Source organism: Pelodiscus sinensis, chromosome 17 (genome assembly GCF_049634645.1).
Source record: "Pelodiscus sinensis isolate JC-2024 chromosome 17, ASM4963464v1, whole genome shotgun sequence".
NCBI lineage: Eukaryota > Metazoa > Chordata > Testudines > Trionychidae > Pelodiscus > Pelodiscus sinensis.
The window spans coordinates 18,913,593-18,937,687 of record NC_134727.1 but is presented as its reverse complement, the minus strand read 5'-3'; the positions used below and the strand labels follow the sequence as shown (position 1 = coordinate 18,937,687).

General features: G+C 39.8%; 1 protein-coding gene and 1 long non-coding RNA gene across 11 annotated transcripts in view; one reads left to right on the top strand and one right to left on the bottom strand.

Moving 5' to 3' along the window:
• CPEB4 (cytoplasmic polyadenylation element binding protein 4) overlaps window positions 1-24,095 on the bottom strand; it is a 243,726-nt gene that overhangs the window by 88,393 nt on the left and 131,238 nt on the right. For 2 of the 8 annotated variants that reach the window (XM_075900271.1, XM_075900272.1), the window contains exons 1-3: window positions 21,403-21,863; window positions 19,059-21,037; window positions 7,294-7,375 (exon numbers count right to left, since the gene is read on the bottom strand). In XM_075900271.1, coding sequence (XP_075756386.1) covers window positions 7,294-7,375; window positions 19,059-20,183 — 1,207 coding nt within the window. In that variant the 5' untranslated portion in view covers window positions 20,184-21,037; window positions 21,403-21,863. Of the gene's footprint in view, window positions 1-28; window positions 1,820-7,293; window positions 7,376-19,058; window positions 21,071-21,402; window positions 21,873-24,095 lie in introns of those variants that run through there. The other 6 variants (XM_075900274.1, XM_075900273.1, XM_075900269.1 and 3 more) reach the window with 6 other exon arrangements.
• Window positions 22,020-24,095, top strand: part of LOC112544048 (uncharacterized) — an 85,653-nt gene continuing 83,577 nt past the window's right edge. For all 3 annotated transcript variants that reach the window (XR_012896321.1, XR_003087365.2, XR_003087366.2), the window contains exon 1: window positions 22,020-22,156. This is a non-coding gene — a long non-coding RNA (uncharacterized LOC112544048). The remainder of the gene's footprint in view (window positions 22,157-24,095) is intronic.

Here is a 24,095-nt window from a genome sequence, read left to right as displayed (position 1 = left end):
AAGGCCAGTGAATAACCCAAGGACTAGGTCAAGTAATCAATTAGTTTATTAGCAACATTACGAGTAAAACTTGTGACAGTCAAAGATTTGAAGACTCTAGCAATAGCATCCTAACCCTTTTGCAAGGCAAACTTCTGCGACTGGAATCCTTCGTAACCAGGTTCGGACTCAAGTAAATTGATTTTTCCTCACCGCAATTCTACCAATGTAACATCTGTTCTACCGTTTCTTAACTTGTCTATTAGACCCTAACTTATAGGTATTGCATTAATTTCCATTTTAAAAGTGAATTCATCTGCTTGTAATCTAAATTGTATTGATTTAGCTCAGAAATCATATGGATTCTTTGTTTTTACTATGACAAAGTGAACTTGCAAAAGGACCACAGATAGCTACAGGCTGCAGCCATTTAATGAACTAATCATAAGTAAATTTTTTTAATTATTTTTTTTTTAAATTAATGGAGATAGCCTATCTCCTAGAACTGGAAGGGACCTTGAAAGGTCATCGAGTCCAGTCCCCTGCCTTCACAGCAGGACCAAGTACCATCCCTGACAAATTTTTGCCCCAAATGGCCTTCACAAGGGGAGCTATCCCTCCCCCAAGTACTTCCTAATCATGCTCAGGACAAATTGGGCCAGTGAAGAACACAGTGAGGGGAAGGACCATTTAGTTTTTCATCATTTCGTATTATGTTTTAGATGTTTAAGTTTTTAATGAGTAATGATCTTTTTTCTATACATTGCTCAGAGAAGAAGTTGTACAGATTGGATCATCAGTTTAGCCTTTTCATAAAACATTTTTGACAGGCACTCTCCAGCTCATTCACCCAAACTGATTCTGAAATCATATTGTGTGCATTAGAAAACACACATTCCTCATGTGAGTATGAATACCTCGGGATCCCAGAAGGGTTCTTTATAGCACTCCAAAAGTAAAAACAAGACAGTTGGTTTTAGCTATTAAGTTTAACATTGCTGCTCACCATAAAAATACATACACATCTGTTTTTGTAGACCCCATTTAGGATGCTAACAGAAATCAAAGCTCAGGTTTTGTACTTATTTTATGCATCGTCACTCATCTTGCCAGAACTATAACCTCATATATTATTATACTACAGTGGCATTTATAGGTCTCAACCAGGATTGGGGGCCATTGTGCTATCAACAACACATGACTGTGTCACCAATTATCTGATTATATATTTGGGGTAGCAGATAGCATACCCCAAAAACAAACCACATTCCAAACACTGCACACACAAAGAGATGCTAGTTAATTTCTTCCTTCCCAAGCATTCACAAAAATTCTCTGTACAAGTCATTCTAACCTTTTGACACAAACATTTTTCATAGGATCATTGTGGATCTTAATCCATTTTTTAAAAATCTACAGTAATTTTTCAGGTATACTTGACAAGGCATATAGCAGTTAACTCAAAGTAATCCATTAAAAGAATTCAGGTTTTTAAATTCAATTTTCACCAGGTTGCCTTCCTCCAGTTTTCAAGCAACATGCACACCATCTTCAAATCTACCTTCCTGACCATCCACCGCATCCAATGCTTTTCAGTTTTAGTTTACTATTTTAATCCATCCAAATCTTAGCTTTTCATCATGCTAACCATCTCAGCCTAAGTTTTCCCATGTATCTCTCATGCAGCTTTAAGAGCACATTCATGTCCTTTCCTTTAGGTGTTTTTAGACAGACTCTTTTACAACGGTGCTTATCAGTGCTGAAAGCAGATGTGCCAGATTACTTCTTTAATCCTTTTCACTTTGCACCACTTCTAGGCAATAAGAACTAGTCCCATAGCCTGGAAAGAACAGAGGTACATGATAGCCACTAAAGCTGCACGTCTGCCACTACACAGCATTTAAATACATGTCTTTCTAGATGAAAGAAGGAAATATTTAGTCAGTCTTCTAGTGTTACACCAATACTCAAACTGCCATCTGGAAGAACCAGATTCAAAAAAATCAGTCTCTGGATCTGTGGCTGAGCTGAAGGCAGAGTACAATATAAAGAAGATACAATTAGCCCCTAGGGAAAGGCTTCTGCGGATTGTCATTGGCTATGCAGAAGTCAGCACGCTCACTCTTGTGGATAAAAATAACATACTGAAATGGCAGCTGCTCAGGAAAGGAAATGGGGATAGGATTTAAGGTAAGAAAAAAATTAAATAGCCACAAACAAAAATATTCTTTATCACAATAGTATTTTCAAAAGGCCTCTCAATAATTCACCAAAAAACAAAAAACATTACTTTGTACGCTTAATATTGCAAGCAAACAACATTGTTTCTTATTTGTCAAAAAATCCAAGATTAGTAAATGTAAGACAATCACCAAGTACAGGAGGTCCCCAACTTGTGACATGATTGGTTCTGGAGGAAGCGTTGCAAGTTGGGAGCATCATAACTAAAATCCGCATTTATGGTAGTTGCCATCGTAAATGAGGGCCAGGGATGTAAGTCAGGGGTTTGCAGTCCCTTCCGCACTTACAACAATGGTTGTAAATATGGGGGGTCGGAACTCGGGTGGTCGCATCTTGGGGGCCTCCTATAGTAAGAGAGCCTGGTCTACACTAGGGAGGTTTTTTAAAAATAACTCCCCTTATTTCAAAGTAAGCGGCACATCCCCACTACCAAATCTGTTATTTCATCATAATTCCTGCTTTCCACACGGAAGAATGCTTATTTTGAAATAGTTATTTTGAAAAAGCAGCAGTGGAGTATCCACACTACCGCTATTTCAGAAAAACTACTCTCCAGAGTCGAAGTAATTACCCCTCCTTTCCCTGCCCTGCTTCCTGGGGCTCTAAGTCAAGGTAGCGTATCCACATTAAGGGACCTTACCTCGGACTAATTTGAGGCTTCCCTGTAGTGTGCACATGTTATTTTGAAAGAACGATTTCAATAATTATTTCGAAATTATTTCAAAATAATTTCCTAGTGTAAACATCCCCAGAGAGAGAAGATTTTGTTTAGTTATACTGATTGTTATGCTGTATAATTCAAAACCAAAAACACTATCACTATTCTGTACATCCCAACATTAAGTCAGCAAAGCCTTAAGAGACAATGGCCCCAACACTCTGATTCCAAATCCCGAAATATCTTTCGCCCAGGCTTGAATTGGTCTGAAGACTTTAAAGGGCTCACATAGTTTACTTTAATATTTTCCTTTATTACTGGAGTGCATTGTGCTATGAAAGGAATCATAGAATCATAGAATAATAGGACTGGAAGGGACCTCGAGAGGTCATCGAGTCCAGCCCCCCGCCCTCAAGGCAGGATCAAGCTCCGTCTACACCATCCCTGACAGATGTCTATCTAACCTGTTCTTAAATATCTCCAGAGAGGGAGATTCCACCACCTCCCTTGGCAATTTATTCCAATATTTGACCACCCTGACAGTTAGGAATTTTTTCCTAATGTCCAATCTAAACCTCCCCTGCTGCACTTTAAGCCCATTACTCCTTGTCCTGTCCTCAGAAACCAAGAGGAACAAATTTTCGCCTTCCTCCTTGTGACACCCTTTTAGATATTTGAAAACCGCTATCATGTCCCCCCTTAATCTTCTTTTTTCCAAACTAAACAAGCCCAGTTCATGAAGCCTGGCTTCATAGGTCATGTTCTCTAAACCTTTAATCATTCTTGTCGCTCTTCTCTGTACCCTTTCCAATTTCTCCACATCTTTCTTGAAATTGGCGCCCAGAACTGGACACAGTACTCCAGCTGAGGCCTAACTAGTGCAGAGTAGAGCGGCAGAATGACTTCACGAGTTTTGCTTACAACACACCTGTTGATACAACCTAGAATCATATTTGCTTTTTTTGCAACAGCGTCACACTGTTGACTCATATTCAACTTGTGGTCCACTATGACCCCTAGATCCCTTTCCGCCATGCTCCTTCCTAGACAGTCGCTTCCCATCTTGTATGTATGGAACTGATTGTTCCTTCCTAAGTGGAGCACTTTGCATTTCTCTTTATTAAACCTCATCCTGTTTACCTCTGACCATTTCTCTAACTTGCTAAGGTCATTTTGAATTATGTCCCTATCCTCCAAAGAAGTCGCAACCCCACCCAGTTTGGTATCATCTGCAAACTTAATAAGCGTACTCTCTATCCCAATATCTACGTCATTGATGAAGATATTGAACAGTACGGGTCCCAAAACAGACCCTTGAGGAACTCCACTTGTTATCCCTTTCCAGCAGGATTTAGAACCGTTAACAACAACTCTCTGACTACGGTTATCCAGCCAATTATGCACCCACCTTATCGTGGCCCTATCTAAGTTATATTTGCCTAGTTTATCAATAAGAATATCATGCGAGACCGTATCAAATGCCTTACTAAAGTCTAGGTATATGACATCCACCGCTTCTCCTTTATCCACAAGGCTCGTTATCTTATCAAAGAAAGCTATCAGATTAGTTTGGCATGACTTGTTCTTCACAAACCCATGCTGGCTATTCCCTATCACTTTATTACCTTCCAAGTGTTTGCATATGATTTCCTTAATTACCTGCTCCATTATCTTCCCTGGGACAGACGTTAAACTGACCGGTCTGTAGTTTCCTGGGTTGTTCTTATTCCCCTTTTTATAGATGGGCACAATATTTGCCCTTTTCCAGTCTTCTGGAATCTCCCCTGTCTGCCATGATTTTTCAAAGATCATAGCTAAAGGCTCAGATACCTCCTCTATCAGCTCCTTGAGTATCCTGGGATGCATTTCATCAGGACCTGGTGACTTGCTGACATCTAACTTTCCTAAGTGATTTTTAACTTGTTCTTTGTGTATCCTATCTTCTAAACTTACCCTCTCTCTGCTTGTATTCAGAAGTAACCTGACTTAGAATACTGACACTTAAGTCACTGTTAAATTTTATCAAGAGTCAGAAGTTAGCAATGAGACCTATTAGATCATCCGGTCCATCTCTGTGCCAATCCAAGGTTGTTTCCTACAGTATGTTTTCTAGTGTTCAGTCCAGTCTATTTTTAACATTTCAAGCAATGGAACTTCCATCACGTCACACAGAAGGCCAATCCAAATTAGTTTTAACAACCCTGCCCATGAAAAGTAACCCATATAAAAAAAACCTTAGGTAACTATTTTTATGGATCAGATTACATCACTACTGTAGGTGTTTAAAAAGGACAGCAAAACTACAAAGTAACACCATCTTCTTACTTTTGGCTTTTAAATATTATTCACACTAATTTTTAAGACATTCCTTAAAATGCTACAGTAAATAAACCACTGCACAAGCCTGCTAAGCTATAATAGCAGAGAACAGGTATTTATATACCACAAGTTCCACGTAACTTTAAAATACAGCCCGGGAAATACAGCTGTAAAATGGAGTTCTTATAGCCAGAAATTTAAAAGGGAAGCACTGTCAAGGCAAGTAGGGCAGCTATTAACCTTAAAATATCAAAAAGATTATAGTTTAGAGTAACACGTCAATTCAGAATGAAGCAATTGAACATACAGTAGAAACTTTCTTAAAGCAACACCCAATTGATGATGATGTGGTCTGATTATGCAAAATACACAGAGCTTTAGACCAAATGTAAATGGAGATTGACAGCATGCATTAGAAATATATGCTATTTTTGTTGACATTTATTCCATCACCCTTTGGACACTTTTCATTTTAAATTAAAATGCCATTTGAAAACCAAAAGGACATTGTAGAGCAGTTAAGCCAATCACCGTACAGAACAAATTGACCTTACTTGCTCAACATGAAAATATAGCAAATTTACTTTATTACGAAACACAACTTTTAAGAGAAATTTAATCTGATCTGCAGCCACACAACTTTAAGCTGTGATCTTGTCATATTTAAATTACCTAAAAGCTGGATTGGGCCAGCCTCATAGCTAATCCTCCAAGCAAATCTCAGGTGCTTAGTTCAAGTGAGACTATTGATTTTTGGTTCATATTGAACTAAAGCTCTATTATGATACTAAGGTATGTACAGGGAACTACCATTGATGACATATGGGGAAAAATACCCCAAGACTCTAATGATAGCACATTCTAAGGGCCTTAGTTTTTTTCTTTAACAAAAGAGCCAATGGCACAGGTACCCTTCTCCCCACAGGGAAATTTGTTTTTGTTTTTAAACTCAGTGGGTGTTTTGCCTATTTAGAACTCTCTTGTAGTTTCAGTTGGAAAGTTACTTCCTGCACTAAATTGTCATGCAACTGCATTTCACTAGACCTCGATGCTTGTATGTTTGTTAAAGTAATTTGGGATTGTACTAGATGAGAAGTTCTATTAAAATGTAAGTCACTTTTAGTAATAACACAAATCTTGGTGTTAGTCTTTAAAAATAAATTTCCCCTATCATAAATCTGTTTAGTGGCCTTAAGGTCAACAACAAAAGTGAGCAAAAATCTTGATGTCTGACTACTCTTAGGTGTTCACAACTATAACCTTGAGAATGAAACTGGAAGATTAGTGCTTAGCACTGACCAGCAATGAACTAAATCAGGGTTTTATAGCATATTCTTCTAGTGAGCAATATAACAATGTAAAACCTATGTATATTAAAAGCATTTTAAGAAAGAGCTGCTCCTTTAGTCAACATTTTTAAAACACTTTCTTGGGAAAAGTTAAAACCCATTTATTTTAAAACGTTTCACGTGTAAATATACTGCTCTTATATATTAAGCAGATCTCATTCATGAGATTCAGAACGAGCCTGTTTAATCTTTACTCTGGAGAAAGTACTGCATCAGAAGAACCTTGAAATTCAAAAGGGGAACTGACAATTACACAAGTGTGTGGCATAGACAAAGGAAAGATTACTTGAGAAAAAGAGCTGTGATGATAAAGCTTACTAACTAGTCATATTAGACACTGGGCTAGTTAAATAAGTACCCAAGATTTATTTTTGTCAAGACAGAAGAGGAAAAACACTGACAAGTAAGTAGGTATGTTTTATCTATTTGAAGAAAATTCCAGAAATTGGGAATTTGTTTTTAAACATGCAACATGTAAAAATGTATTCAACATAAAGCAAGCCACTTATTACACAAAAGAATGCCTTGTGCTTCCATTTCTTAGTGTCCTTGATGAATAGACACACACAGTGCTCATGTGCGCTGATATCTTAATCTTTTTATCGAGCAAGAAAAATGAGGCCTACATGAGTTGACCAGCATGCAATGTGCAAGAGATACCATAGTAGTTTAACACAAATTTTGTATCCTGCCCAAGCATATAATCCTAATTATTTACTGCAGGAAACAGATGCATTCTAAATTTACCTTTCAGTGAATCGTTTTCAGCCCTCATTATGTCAATCAGAGAGTTCTCCAGTGAATGCATGTCAAAAGTTCTTGCGCGGTCCTACAAATAAACACAATGACAGTTTAGATAACAAAATGCTATCCAAGACTACCTTAAATATGCAGAAACTTCAACTCCATCTAATGTCATTAGATCAGAATTAAACATATACAAGGAAATGATATTTAAAGTAGAATTACAGGAGTCTTGTGAATTTACTGTTGCTCAACAAGTCCCATCAGAAGATTCAGTTATGCATTAACTACACCGTGAAGAAAATACCTTAAAACAAGTGAAACTACAGTTTTACTCCTAAGAAAATCTCATTGTAGTAAGTGGTTTTTAAAATATTTAATTAAAATGAAACTGCCTGTATTAAAGCTACCTGCAGAAGAAGATCTCTTCAAAAAAAAAAAAAAAAAAACCCTCATAACATTAAGCATTTATTTTACAAGCCATGCAAATCCCATCATAACTGATACTATTAAGAGACCAAGAAAATTTGGGTTGCTTTCTGTTTTAAGAAAAAAAGATAATGCAAGATAGGAAGGTTTAGGCATATTTTAGAACTGGCTGGAAAATGGAAAAACAAATGCAACACAAAAGTTTGTTTTCCTTGTTCAACAATTTAGTTTCCATTGAAGTTTTCTGACCAGCTGAAGTCTGGAGCTTGAACTATCCCAAAACTTATTTGCCAAGCATAATACTATCTACCCTCAAATAAATCCTATTTGAAATAATGAAATACATTGCAATTTAAAGGTAGGAAAGCATCCTTGTTAAGGAAAGCACTTAGTTTGAACTATGTCATTACAACATAATGTATGTTAACACTATATTACACAGTCATCAGTAATTTCAAGATCTGCACAGTTAAAAATATAGTTCACAAAATTTCATTTATGAAATTACTGGTGCCAAACAGCCTAGTGTTTGGTAAAAAGTTTACATTTTGTACTAAGAAATTTCGCCCTTTATATCCTGTACTTTGCAATTTTAAACAAATACTTTTTTTAAAGACTAGACAAACTCAAGAGACAAGTTGACTAGTATACATTACCATCCCATCATCTCAATCCATTTACCAAGGATTTCGCCTTTATGATAGCCAGCATCAAACCCCTTACCATATTTCATAAGTGACCCATTCTTGACTAAAGCAGACAATGCTCGACTAAAAAGAAAATGAAAATTCATTTGTCTGTCAAAGCCATCTATTTTGTTATCCAAGTTAAAAATAATGCCTTACATTAATGTAGTACTAAGTTTGAAACCAAACATTCTGGCCAGATATTTTGGTTCTCAGTTTTTAATTTTTAGTGTTTATATTTAACTTTTATATTTCAATAATATAGTCTTGAAAAATTACAAAATGTTGACTAGTCTAGGCTCATGATTAAATAGTTTTAATCTTCTATCCTCCCTCCCAAAAAAAATGTCCTAACAACCATTCTCCACTGCATGAAAACAGCCAGTAGAATTCTGCTAAGATATATTAACTGATGTGGCATTTAATTTCTGTGTTCAAAAAGAGACCACCTCTAAATCCCAGGTGTTGTATTTTGTTCATTTTCCAAGAGGTTCACTTTTAAATCAAGACCAAGTGTAGAAAGTTTCTGCCCACAAGGAACAAAAAAGTTATGAGGAATTCAAGACAGAAGCCAAGTGAACTTGTATACAACTATAGCAATTACCCATAAACATAGAAAAACTTAACCTGAAACCACTTAGATGTGAAGCTAAAAAATTTTAGGTAAATAGAGCCACATTTTTGTATTTGGATGGGAGATGTTAAAAAAATCATGCATAAAATGTTGCTGTACAGTCAATAACTATGACTTTCATTTGCCTCAATATTGAAATACTACTGCCATTTTGGCTGGGCAATGTACTTCTTATATGAGAAACTGGTCACAGACATTTATGGTCATTTAATACTCAGTCGTATTTTAAGAGAAGAGATGGTTGGCTAGCATGTCCTGGACTAATTCCTATAAAGTAAGTTATATTCCTATAAAAAACAAAATGGTAATTTTAATTAAGAATTTATTTTTCACTTCCCTCTTAAGAAAAAACTCCACAACCTTGTGTGTTACTGAGAGTGTGGTTCAAGTACTCCCCCTCCAGAGGCATGTTAATAATCCTTAGTTATCTGTACATTTTGGTCATTAATAGGACAAATATTTAACACACTAATATAGCCAAAATTAAATTTGCTGTGCATCTGTGGCTTTCCACAGTGTTTATTTCTGTAACCTGCATTAGAAAAGAGCATACATCTACCAAAGAATACAAGTTTAGAAACATTTGGTTCCTTTTCCTCTAGCTCACCTTTGTTTCCTCTCCTACTTGTTTCTTTCTTCATTGGTTCTATTCAGTTTCTTGATTTGATATTTTTGTCCCTAGTTCTTATCTATTTCAAAGTCTAGTTAAAATTTTATTAACTCTATGCCCCTGATCTGCACTACAAACTTATGTTGCTCACTCAAGGGCACAAAAAATCCACACCCGTGTGAGTGAAACAGTTTTATCAACTTAACTCCTAATGTACACAGCACCATGTCAATGGGAGGTCTTCTCTCATTCCTTTCTTCTTGGGACTGTGGACTACCTACCTTGAGAGGAAATGCTTTCCCTTCTGTATAGGCAGCTTTTTCCACTTTTCACTACAGCCATGCAGTGCTGTTGTGCCACTGTAAATGTGCATAAGCCTTAAGGTTTAATGAGATCAATTTGAATACTTTAGAAAAGTACAAAGATGTGACTTATTATAGTTGATTTTAATGGGAATAGGTATAATCCATGCATATCAAATGAATAATGGCTGACGTTAATCTCCAAGTTTTAAAAGTGTCTGTATTGTTTCCATCCAAGACTAGGTTTGGAGGCGTATGTGCTGTTTAATTTTTTAAAGATATTGTAGCTCTTTCCAATCTCTCATTTCTCACTATGTATTACTTTCTTTTCTGTACTTTAGTGTTTTTCTTTTCTGTACTTTAGTGTTTTTTAATTTCTCTTTAGCAATAAATCTGGAACTCAGCCTCACCAATACTGAAAGCAGCTGGACATGCCAACTTGTACGCGTCTGCCACTGCTTCTGTCTCACAACAGGGGGAGTATGGAATCTCACAAGCTTGCAGACCCTTCAGCTGACACTCTGTCAATGACATCTCAGTCAACTGTCAAAAATCTGATGGGAAGAATACTGCCAAGCACCCTCTGTATGTTATTTTGTATGCAATGATGCAAACAACCATAGGATCAGCCCCAAAATAACTTCTCTCCTCTAAATATTTAGTGTCTTGAGGAGATTAAGTTATATTAATGAATGTCAGAGAGAGAGATTTCCATTCATCTGTTGGAATGTAAGAGGGCACAGTGCGCTTGGCATTGAAAATAAAAGCAATATTTAAATGTATATATGGGAGAAAAAAGGAGGAACACACTGGAAATTCCCTCAAAGGGACAACTAGATTTTTAATGGAAGTTTGCCCCGTGTCCACTCACTTTCTACACATTCCATTTTTAGTAACATGCCCCAATTATTCTCCCCCTTTTTGATACACGAATTTCTGTTGAGGATAACCATGTCTAGTAACTCCACTTTTCAAGGTTCCCACCTGCAGTTCTAAACCACGTTCATCGTGATTCCCAAATAAAGTTATGTGGCTGTATTCTCATTGGTAGCCACACCATTAATTGATCATTCATAATGGACGGGTGCAGATCATTCTAAAACATTCAGAGCTTTATCCTCTCCAGTGGTTCCAGTCATACCTACATGATGCAAGAGTGAATGATATAAAATGATGAATACTGAGAGGCCCCTATCCTCCATTTTCAGTCATATGTCTTGATGAGATTTCTAAACAATCTAGAGTATTCTCAATATATAACTGATAAACAAGTTTTTTCCCCCTCAGGCCTGAGAAGATGCCCAATGGCAGAGTCAGCCTGAGGCACTGAGTTGCCTCAGCCACAACTCTAGGCAAACTCAAGTCTTGCCACTGGGAAGTTAGAAAAAGTTTGCTCCTCAGTGTCCTTTCTTATTGAGGGCACTCATTAAAAAGCCACAAACCAGGCTAATATGCATCTTAACATAATGTCTCTTGCACAGAGCACCACTTATGAAGAAAGGAACAGAAGCTAGACCAAGAGCCTACTGTAATTTTTATAATCTTTTAAAGTTGCTCACTTACTTTGGTGTGGCAAGCCCAGTACAAATTTTATTTCATGTGAAATCAGCTGCTATTTTCCAATGTATATTTATACCCTAACAGCAGCACATGTTCCCTGAGTGCTATTTAATTGCAATTCCCTTTCAACAGGATTTCATCACCTGTAAGACATCCAAAACACAGCATGTCATTCACCAGTTTGTCCAGAATTGAGTATTTGTCCACCACTGTATAGTATATTATTTACACTGGGTAGGATAGACTAACCTAGAAATACCCATAGCACCTAGAACTCAGATGGCAGCAACAAGGCAGGAAACCAGAAAAGCAGATCTATCACTGAAGTGGATACAGCAAATATTTTATGTACTTACTTTTTGGAATCCCAGTACTTTGTTTATTCGCTCAATTCCAGATGGTGCCTATGCCAAAAAGAATAGCTGTCATAGGGCTCCCAGACTACTAAACACCAGTGCTTTTTTTTTTTTGTTAAAAAAAAAAAAAAGGGCCAGTACTAGGATCGCCAGATGGTTCCAAAAAAAAAATTCCGGACAAAAATATGTCAAGACCAAAAAAAAAAAAAAAGAAAAGTGCACCAGGGATGCGGTCATGGCCCAAGCAGGCTTCCATCAGGTGCCAAGCCAGGCCCGGGAAAAGCAGAAAAACTTCCTTAATTAGTGCTCCCCAAAAAAGGTGGGTACCATCACAAAAAAAAGCACTGCTAAACACAAATCTAAATCTGCACTCAAAACAACAAGCAGTCCTATGGGACCTTAGAGACTAACAAATGTATATACTATGAGTTTGTGGGAAAAACCCACTTCTTCAGATGAGCTTAAGTGAACAACAACAAAAAAAGATCTTGCACTGACTACCCTAAAACCTCATCAATTTCAATGAGACTGTGCAGTGTTTAAGTGAACAGATTTAGTTCATTGCTCAGAGAACTATATTAACAATTTGACAGGCTAAGGATCATGACAGTGCAAAGTCCAGAAGGGAGATAACACCATGAACACATTTCTATTTTTAGTAGAATTTCTCTATTAATCTAAGACATTTTATCCTGATTTACTTAAAAACAGCATCAGTTTTGTCTGATGCAGTGTTTTAAAAGTTCATATGGCAGTCAGCTTTTATCACCAAAAAAAGACCCAAGACGTACTTTATATGAAAATGATAAAAATGAACATCTTGCTGAAGAGGCAGGTGGCCACACTTTTACTACTGTTTTAACATTACTACTCTAACATGTAAATATTAAGCTTTGGTTTTTAACTTGGCAACCACACATGCATCTGAAAAGACCAACTTTTCCCCAAGTCAGCTTGTGCACCATATGAATTTTCACTGTGCTGTACTCAGCAAAAATGAGTCCAGTTCTTTCAAACGTGTGGTGAGGAGGAAGTGTATTTTAGGTGCTTTGAGATCTATGGCTGATAAGTACTATGTAAGGACAAAGTTTAAAATGGAGATGCTCAGGGCCATCCCTTGGGGAATGCAGCACCTGGGACAAATCAACCTGTATGGGTGTCCCCTTTAATATTTTTTACGCAGGTGAAATCTGGTGTAGGGATGTGCACTGATGCTTGTGGGTAAGAGCCCATAGAATGGCACCTGTGCTGAGGCAAGATCACAGGGGGCTTCCAGGGGGGTCTGGAAAAGGGTGGGACTTGGGAAGAAGGACAATGGACGTAGTCAGCCTAGCATTGGTGTGTTCCAGCAGCACTAGGATGGTGGCAGCTGAAGCAGTAACAGGCAACACTGGGAACCAGCAGGGCACAACAGAGCCGGGCAGGGCACAACAGAGCCAAGTCTCGTGATGCTGAGCAAGAAAAAAAAAATACAATGCACGCCTCCCATCAGCGAGTGTGGGCCCCGCTGCTAGCACAAAGCGCCTCGCAATGTCCCAGACTAACCTGCCTCCCTGCACCCTAACTCCACTTCCCCCAAGCACAGGGCCCAGAACCGTCACCGATTCCCTAATTAGAAACAATTAAGTCATACAATTCAAATTCCACAAAATCCATCCCAATCCAGAATAAAAACTCTTAGGATAAATTATGTACAGTATATATTGCAACATTATATGCACTAGAAGTTGAACATGAAAACTTGATATCACAGAATAGAATGTTCAGTATGGACCTGAACCAAAATCTAAGATCTAAATTCTCCAGAGCTTCACAGACAGCTGATCTGGATTCAACAACTGAAGTGCAAGCCTAGCTATATGTAATCTGTAGCCATGCCATTAGAATCACCAGACCAATTAAGACTGGAGAAACTGAGAGTTTCTATTCAATGCTTCCCAAGATGAGGCAATCGCAGCCATACAAAGCCAAACACTATAAAATCAAAGCCTGCCTGGGTGTTAACAGTTGCTTGTAGCAAAGGCTGTGCCTAATATTGCAAAATATTAATTCTTTGAAGAACCAGACATCTATAATGATGCAAAGTAAACTGTTGATTTAAGCAATTTATTGAAGATGATTAAGCAGTATTTATGGGGAAAGCAGTTGCAGATTTCATATTTTAAAACTGAAGTATCAATTCTATTCAATATATAGTGATTAGTTCTTGGGGGAACCCATCTTCACAGAATTGCTGCATACTATAGTGGAGAAAAGATCACCTCTATGTTCTTCAGAGGTTTGAAGCTTTCAAAAAGCTTGTTCTAGTTCCCATATTTTTAAAAAATGGTATCATAGCTATAAAGTAAATTTTTATAAACCAAATTCTCTTTATGTTTGCCTTTATAGTTTCTAGTAACTCTATATCCAGGAGTCCCTAGTATTTAGTATCTTGGTAGCTTTAGGCATTGGACATGAATTTGAGATTTTTGTTTCATTCTGAAGTAGAATAATTTAGCTTAACTCAGCTGCTGTATACACCCTACCCTACCTTACCCTCCCCATAAGTGGTGTCTTCCAACTTTCAATCCAGTAACTGCTGAATTAACAAGGCACTAAACAAACAGGTTTTTCCTGAAAGGATGTTGCTGTATGCTGCGCTGATCATTTTTTATAGCTTCACCAGGAAGAGAAAGATGAAAGCTGGAAAACTCAAGTGAATCAAAAGTGCTCACTCCTACAAAAGCTCTTATGCTGTCAAACTGAAAGAGTTTTTAAATATTAAGTCACTGTCCTGTCTATAAATTTCAAGTAACATGCCTGAACCCACTTATGCACATAAACCTCTTTATATGTCTACTGGAACACTAGCCCATATTCTCGGCTCCATGCTGCTCTGCTGTGTATGCGATTAATTTTCAAAGAAAAACACTTAATAAGACTCCTTCTTTTAATCTTCAGAAACATAATTCAAATAACTTCCTAACAAAGGCCCTCTTCAAAAAAAAAAAAAAATCCCTGAGATCAGAAATATACAGGAGAGCTGAAGCCAGAGTACAAGCCTCAGTAGTAGGTTTATAAAACAAGAACAGTGTTAGCTTCCACAGTACTTAAACTATGTATGTCACACCACATTAGAGTGCTTTTAATTCCACAGACCAATAGCTAAATCAGTAGAGGGATGGCATATAAAATACTATGACAATTCAGTGGATACAGTTTCAGAAAATGGGTGAACCGGAATTTAAAACCCCCAAATACATGTATTCTAACCTGAAGTGACTTAAAGCTTTTATGGAATAAAGCATACCGATAGAAGTAAACCTTTTCTACAAAATAGAAAGGCTCCTTCAGAACAAGAAAATGTAAATCAAAATCCTTAACTGAGCAAAGTAGAGACCATTAGCAAGATTCCTCTATGATGAAAGACTGGCAAATGCATTAAACAGAGTATATTTTTTGTTCTAAAATGCTTTGTGAATGGGACTGAATTAATACATTTCTCAATAGAGTCAGAAATTTTGTATACAAACAGATTATAGAAGGGAGACTTAATTTTAAAACTACAGCATTCATGTGTGTCTTCACAAACATTCCACATCTACGTTGGGGAAGAGAAAGCCCCCTTGGCACAGAACCTTCTTGAACTGGGATGAGGTTAAATGTCTGGAGGCCTTTCTCTAGGGGAGGGAAAAAAACATTTTGAGCATGTGAATGCAGTCTACTGCTCACAAAGGTGAAATTCTATTAAATGGGCAATTTGAATTTAGTTTTCATGTCCCAGTCTAAGAATCTATGCAAAAATTGGAGTAGTTTCTACAGAAGCCTGAACACTGTTGCTCAACTTGTTTGTGCCTTCAAGGACTGATTCTACAAACATCCTCACATGTTTGAAGATGAGAGCTTGAAACCTGGAAATGCCTATCAAAGCGAGATTTGTGTGTTGCATAACAAGCAGGGCGTTCCAGTCTTTTAAAGAGTGCAAATATGTAGCAAGAGGAAAGCCTGCACAATCTCGAGGATAGTGCTGCAGTGCAGCTCAATTACTGACAATTCACCATCCTACTGAGCTGCTAGACTTTCAGTGCTGCAAGGAAGAAAATGGGGAGAATTCTTTTGCAAATCTGATGTTACAAGGTAGGTCCACTCACCAAATTGTTTAGATGTCCATGGAAACAGATAACTAAGAACCTACAATTTTCCTTTTCAATATTACAGTTTATTCTTTTAAAAACTAGTAACTTGTCAAATGAGAGGCCAAAGAAACATGACAGTGGCTTTGCTCTTCTGAAAAAGATTTTTGTAAGTCTAATTCTGAAGAGCTAAAAAAATAAAGAATTAGTTAAATGAAAACTTTATCTAGTGGTAAAACCTCAAGAGAGGGAATTAGTGCTTTGAATCCCGCAACTGTAAGAATAGGATCTTGTCTACTTCCCCAAGTGATATTCCTAGACTTTTTTTTGAGATCTTCAAATTAACAGCACTATTAAACTAGTAGGCATCACAAACAGCAAAGAAATTTGTATATGGCCATCACAATACTGAATAAGCTACCTTTACTGTTACAAAAATTGGAACGGATTTAACACAGAATATTATCCTTGTTTTTATCTACGAAAATTAGGTATTTTTGTATCATGGTAAATCATTGAGAGTCATGAAGCAGAAAATTAAAATCAATAAGGTTTGTATAAGTTATTACACGGACATATGCAATACTCATCAATAAAATTGAACACTTAAGTATCACTGCCACAAGATATGCTCTATGGTGTACTGTTGTATTTCACTAAGATTTTGAGTAAAGATACGTTTAAAAAAATCACATTCAAAAATTCATGTTCGTTCTTCCATACATTTGCATTCTGCACCATCTCATAATGAGGGCAACACTCATGAACAGATTTAAATATGAAACTAAATGTTAAATCAAAGGGAGAGCCAGGAACAGACAGTTTATCCAATATCCTAATTTTGTTGCAGGTAGCTTTTGGTACCCAACTAATTTGGATCAAAGAAGATTCAGGTAATCAAAGTCTCAGACAAAACATGATAGCCTGTTCAAAAATGCTTCATACACATGTAGCTACATACATGTATTCCATAATAAGCAAAAACTCTCATGATAAATTTGAGTCAAGAATACAGGCTGAATCATATCCTAAAAAAATGACCAAAAATATAACCAAATTTTACATAATTTTACTCAAAACTGAAGTCTTTTTAAAAAATAAATCACAAAGGTATTAAGGATTTCACATCTCAAAAGTTATAAAAAGCAATTACCCAAAATGGTCTGGAAAACGATCAACATATTTTCTGGATCGGCAGTCCTGAAGTCCTGTTTTGCTGCCCTGCCTTTTTCATGTTCGCCATAGAACATAAGTGATAGGAACAGACTGTTTAACTCTAACACTTTCCTTTTCCTGGCATAAAGAAGTGTCAGACATGGTCTTGACATGTATACCTCCATCTTATGTAAACAGATACCAACATGATATGTAGAAATTATATAGATAAAATATCAGACAGATATATTTGAGAATTAGAACATAATACAAAAGCCACATTCAGGAATCACTTAAGGAAATTACCAAAGTTAATACAAAAAAAGAGCACATTTATATCAGTATATATACACATTTGGGCCTTAAATGCAGCACAAGGACATTCTTGATCTCATTCCGTCACTCTGTACATCAGCGACATGTCAGAATACAAAATGAATTAAACAATGAGCCAAGACTTGCTGCAGTGAGGCTGAAAAAAAGACCATCTCCAGCTGTGTCCCTTTGCTAATGGTCTGACTATATGAATTTGGTATATTAGACACCAGTTCTTCATATTATTTCTAACTCTTTAAAAAAATGAGATCTATTATCACTACACATTTAAAGGTTATTGGGACTCCATCTGATGTTTAAATTGCCAGTGGTTCTGAGTGAAAAGAAATGTTTAATGAAAGTTATTGCCAGCAGCTGCTGCTGTTTTCAGAAGACTGCACAGGCCATGTAAACCAAACAAATTGAATAATTTATCAATGGAAACTGAATTGGTCCTCCCTCTAAATCTACAAGGTCATTAAAAAAAATATAGAGACACACCTTTTTGGGGCTGTAGTTAACTTCAAAACATTTGTCATATTATCTATTGATCTTTCACCCCCAATTACTTCAAAGTAGGTCACATCCTGCTTCTTACACCATGACCAGAAATACTGCAATCATTTTGCAATCTTTACTTTTGCCCTTGACTGAAGATCCTGAAAAATAAGCCACTAGACATTAAAGAAAAAATCTTGTGTTTTGGATCCATCCCAGGAGTTTTTTTAAAAAAAAACACATACGAAAGCTACCAACCCAGGTCTGTGGTCAGATAAGAGAGACAACTGTTACTGTCCAAACGTTGATTGTATATCTGGATCAACATCAGTTAGCTAATTTTAACCTCCACAAACTAGATAAGTTTTCCATGAATTTGAAGTGTCAGACAACTTGCCTCTTGACAGTATAAGGTGTAGCACAGAGCAGGCCAACAACTGACACTAGTTGAGATCTATTTTTAGTAAAGATTTAATATTGTATAACTAATATTGGTTACGACTGCTGGTGGGAAAAAAGTTATGCAGTTCACTGCAAAAAAAATCAGATTAGTAATTTCAGTTGTACAGAAAAAAAACTACGAAAACGTTTAAGTCATGTCACAATGACAGTCCATTACTATTTTGCAACACAAGGCAGCAAACATATTTAAGGATTACCGAATGCTTGTTCTAAACATATAGTGCAATATTATTTTCAAATAGTTCAAATCTTTAAGTGGGAAAGTCAGCAACACTTCATTTCTGCATTCTTTTATAATTTACATTTTTAAAAAGCAGAAACATTTGTTCACCAACTGTTATTGCTTATGGCATGTAATGTTAATTACCATGATGGAACTGAACCTAAATAGCTGTCCCACTAGGCTATAAATAGATATTTATCTGACAAGCACTATTGAAAAAAAATAAATGATTCACAGCTCAGAGATCATGAAGACTGAAATGTCACAGAGTGAATTACAAGTTAGACATGTTCACTTTATTTCAATGTGGTTTCAATCATGCAAATCTGATAACTGAAGTATATTCCAAACAATCAACCTTACTGTTTCTATAACAATTACATTATACACATTTTTTCCATGTATACTAGCACAGTAGATTCTCACCTGAAATGGAAATATGTTGTCAGCTCTATTCAAACTATCTTCCATCCAAGATTTCGGAGCAAAGGCCGAGCTGGGTCGAGCATACTTCTGCAACTGGATATGATTACTTGCAAAATTCTTCTTTAGGGGTGAGATGGAGTTCAGAGGTGTTATCCCACCATTCAGTCCCCTACGGTGGTCTCGCCCTTGGGACCCTCCCCACCCACCATATCCACCACCACCGGGGCTCCATGAAGAAGATGGTGTAGGTGATGGACTTTGGTAGCTGCTCCATGGAGAAGGTGGTTTGTTAAGATTATTAGCCAAATGAGGCAGTTGATTAAAAGCAGCATTTCTATGTGTAAATGGAGGTGGATGAGGGCTTGCAGGCGATCTCCTCTGTTGCTGATGCTGATTGTGATGATGCTGAAAATGGGGATGATGAGGGTGGTGTTGAGAGAGGGGTCCAATCTGAGGGGAAAAGCTACCTCCAAAGCCAGGGCTGACATGATGTGGAAAATTCTGAAATAGCAGAGCACCATTATTAGCTGAGGCAGCAGGGACCCCTCCCTGGTGAAAAAAACTGGCATCTTCATTGATTATTGTAGAAGAAGAAGGAGCTATAGCTGCTGACCAGTTACTAAAACCAGTCAGAGAAGATGCAGTGGATGTTAAGGGTTGAGTTGAAGTACCTAGCCCTGAAGCCTCTTGATAATCAAATCCTGTTAACACTGGTGATTCTATTCTTATTTTCTCTTTCCCATTGCTATTTTCTGAAGAATTGTCTCCCTGATTTTCCTCAGATTTAGTTTTCTCAGGTTCAGGCAGCATGCCTGCTTCCTGACTCTGGCTAGGGGAAAGCTGCTGTTTTTCTAGAGACTCTTGCTTTTCCTGTTGCTGAGTTTTAGATTTTTCTGACCCCAGAAGCTCATCCTGAATATTATGGGCAGCTGGAGCAGGAAAGAGCCAAGCTGACCCAGCACTACTGCCATTGGCAGCTGTGCTATTATTTATAAAAGCAGCAGGACTGGGGGCTGCATTTTGATGATGGTGTGAAGGCTGCAGATGTGGATGAAATCTCACTGGAAAAGCTGACTTACTCCCAGTGTTGTTTTGCACTAACACACCAAACCCGTAATCCCCCATTTATTATATTTAGAATTTTATTTTCTCTTGTAAAAAAAATGATTAGTGTTTCTCTCCTCCACCAAAAACTAGCAAATATCTTGTTTTAATCTAGATATTCCAGTTTCTTCTTCCAAAACACCCAACTGGGTATTTCCAATTGGGATGCAAGTTTGGGTTCTTTCAAAGATAAATCTCTTTAAATATTTAAACGTATTGTCAATTTGCTTCCTTCCCCTGGTTAGAAGGAAAAGAAAAATAAATCTTTGGTTAGCAAAATAAAATGTTTCCTTTTCCTAAAGGAAATGCTCATCAATAGGAGAAAAATCTTCTGAGAACAGGGATAAAGAGATTTTAACTATCCTGTTTTTTACCTCAGCAGCCTTGACTCGGCCATAAACGAGTTAAGAGGAAAAGAGATACAATGACGTATGGTCCCTCCACCTCTTGCAAGGAAAAAAAATTAAGTCTGGAATAATTTAATATATTCTATATAATCTAATATATATTTGTGTCCTGTTCAGGAGTCCTTGCTGTGGATATGGGAAGATTTTACCTCAGAATCTTAGCATTCAGTAGGGGAGTGAATTGTGCAGATGCCTTTTTCTTTTCCTGCTGCTGAATGGTACGCATTTATTGTGTTTATTAATAATAATATATGCTATTTTGTATATGTGTCCTTTAGAGGAGTCTTGTCTTATTGAAGGGGTAAGATTTTTATCTCAAAGTCAGTATTCTGGAGATGGGAAGGGAGAGAGCTGTGCTGGAGAAGGGTGGATTCTTGATGCTGCTCCGGTTAGGTTGGGTTTCTGAGCTTGCCAGGCTCTCCTCCTATTTATGATCCAATATTTGTGTGTCCTTCAGATGAGTCCTGGCTGTCCGAAGAAGAAGAGTTTCATTTTAGAAATCTGCATTCAGCATTTGGGGGGGGGGGGGGAGGGGGAGAAAAGAGAGAAGCAGGCAATGACTTGTGCAGGAAAAGGAGGGAGGTGTCTTGCTGCCGCTTCTAGAAGGGTAGTTTTCTAGTACTGGGCTCGCCTCCTTTTACTGAGATGGGTAGCTCCCTTCAGCTGAGGGAGCCCTTGTATGCAAGGGAGGGTGGATTTTACCTCAGGGACTGGCATGCGGCAGGGCACGAGAGGCTGGTGCAGTGAGGCTGAGCTCACCAGGCCCCTGTTCTCTATGGGGTACCCTCCCCCCCTCAGGAATCCTGGCGTCTGGGAAGGCAGAGGGATTTTACCTCAGGAGAGCAGCCGCCTCCAGCGGGGAGGGGATGCAGCAGGCGGCGGGGGGCCGGGCTCCTCTCTCCCCCATGGAAGGTGTTTAAACGGCTCTCCCAAAAGGCCCGCAGATTACGGGGCAGGGTCACGATCGAGGAGTACAGCAAGGAAGGAAGATCGTCGGAATCACCCGGGGGTGGGGTCCTGCGGCGGCGGCTCCGAAGCGTCCTTTCCCAGCTTTGCGTCCTCGCAGCTCCTGGCGCTTGCCCTTACCCCTCATGTAAAACAATCGAGTTTCGGGGGGGTGGGGGGGGACGCGTGACCGGCTCTGAAGAGTCGGAAGGCGTTTCAGTAATTGGCGAGTCTGGATATTACAGAATCTCTTGCCCGCGGCCGACTCCTACTCGCTGCCGCAGCCGGTGCCGGTGCCTCCCTCCCCGCCCGGCCGCCGCCGAGTCCCGTCTCCTTAGGACACAGCCTCTGAGCGAAATGACAACCAGCTGGAGGGAGGCAGCCTGGCATTTCCGGTTTGGGGGGGAGGACACACCTCCTGCCCCGCCTTTCTCTCGTCTCTTCAGGCAGAGGCCGCGCCCCCGCCTGCTGTACGAGCCTCTTCCTGGCGACGGCCATTTTTGGTAGGGGCACGAAGGTGCCACTCCGACAGCCATCTTTCTGAGGGGCAAGCTTCCAAGCAAAGAGCCATCTTGGATTGGGGCAAGCATCTACTAGCTGCCAGGGCGACGGCCATCTTGGATTGAAGAAAGCAGGCGCTTGGTGAGTAGCCATCTTTGAATATGGCAGCGCCCTGTAGCTGCCAGTACTTTATTGTGAGCAGGGGGGCTGTCAAAACTCAACCGAGGGAGAGGACGGGGCAAAAGGCTTGAAACCTTTGCTCAACAGAATGGATTGGAGGAGGTCTTGATACCTGCTGACACACCCCCCTCACTGTATGCCACAAGAGCTCTGGCTATGGTGAACAAGAGCACCCCCCAACCCATGGCCCGGTTGGGCGGGGGAAGGAAAGAGCAACCCGCCCCTGCAGCAAGGCTGGGCGAGGAGGGGGAAAATGGGCCCCACATGGCCCTGCTGGGTGGGTAGGGTTACTAGATGGCTTAAAAAAATACCCGATAAAGTTAATCTCAGATGGGGGGAGGGGGCGACACTGGCCGGAAGCATGTGTGGGGAAACCAGCTGGTGGGAAGCAGGGCTGGAGGCGGGGTGGGTGGTGTCAGGGGCAGCGGGGCTGGCCGGAGAAGATGGGGTGGGGGGAGGACTGTCCAGAAGGAAGCAGGTCTGACCAGGAGGGGGTTGGGGGGAGCAGAGCTGGCTGGGGGAGATCGGGAGGAGGGGGGGGGGAGAACCAACCGGGGGAAGCAGGGCTGGCCAGGGGAGATTGGGCAGGGGTGAGGACTGGCTGATGGGAAGTGGGGCTGGCCGGGGGCAAAATCCGGGGGGGGGAGGGGATCTGGGGAAGAGACTGGCCAGTGGGGAGCGGGACTGACCCAGGCACATGCAGATCCCAGGGCACTGTCCGTCCCGCGCATGGTCCTGGCAAAGCACAAGTGAGTCCGGCCCCGGGAATTCCCTCCCATTCATGCCCCCCCCCCCCCCATGTAGCATGAGCATGTCTACCAGCCAGGCAGTACGCAACTACGTACTAATACTCTTAATAATAATAAAACTTAAAACTTACCTAATTAGAAAATACCGCACATTTTATGTGTCCAGTATTTTCTTATTCTTTTTTCCTGGACAGAACCCTCAAATACCAGACTGTCCAATTCAAAACTGGACACCTGGCAACCCTATGGGTGGGGGAGGGAAAGAGCGGCCCCTCTTCCTCCCCCCCCCTCGGCCCGTCTAGGTTGGGAAAGAAGAAAGTGACCTCCCCAAGGCCCAGTGGGGCGGGGAAGGGTAAGAGCACCCCCCTCCGCAGTCCCAGCTGGAGGAATAGGATGAAAAGCGTTCCCCCTCATGGCCTGGCTATGAAATGTAGTGAAAAGTGCCCCCCCCCATTGCCTGGCTGGGTGAATGGGGTAAAAGTGCCTCCCCCTCCCCCAGCCCCTGCAGCCTGGGGCGGTCAGATGGGGGCCTGGAGAGAGGACAGAGAGCGGCTAATGCCCAAGTCTGCTCCTGCACACTCTTCCTTGGCTAGACATACTAACCTCAGTCATAGAGTCACAGAGCTGGAAGAGACTTCAGGAGGTCATCAAGTCCAGCCGCCTGCCCAAGGCAGGACCAATCTCAACTAAATCAACCCTACCAGGGCTTTGTCAAGCCGAGACTTAAAAATCTCTAGAGGTGGAGATTCCACCACCTCGCTAGGTAACCTATTCCAGTGCTTCACCACCCTCATAGTGAAATAGTTTTTCCTAATATCCAACCTAGACCTCTCCTACTGTAACTTGAGAACATTGCTCCTTGTTCTGCCATCCCTCACTACTGTGAACAGCCTCACTCCATCCTCTTTGGAACCTCCCTTCAGGAACTTGAAGGCTGCTATCAAATCCCCCCTCACTCTTCTCTTCTGCAGACTAAACAAGCCCAAATCCCTCAGCCTTTCCTCATAGGTCATATGCTCCAGCCTCCAAATCATTTTGGTCGCCCTCCGCTGGACCCTCTCCAATGCATCCACATTCTTTCTATAGTGGGGGTCCCAGAACTGGACACAGTACTCCAAATGTGGCCTCACCAGAGCCGAATAACGGGGGAT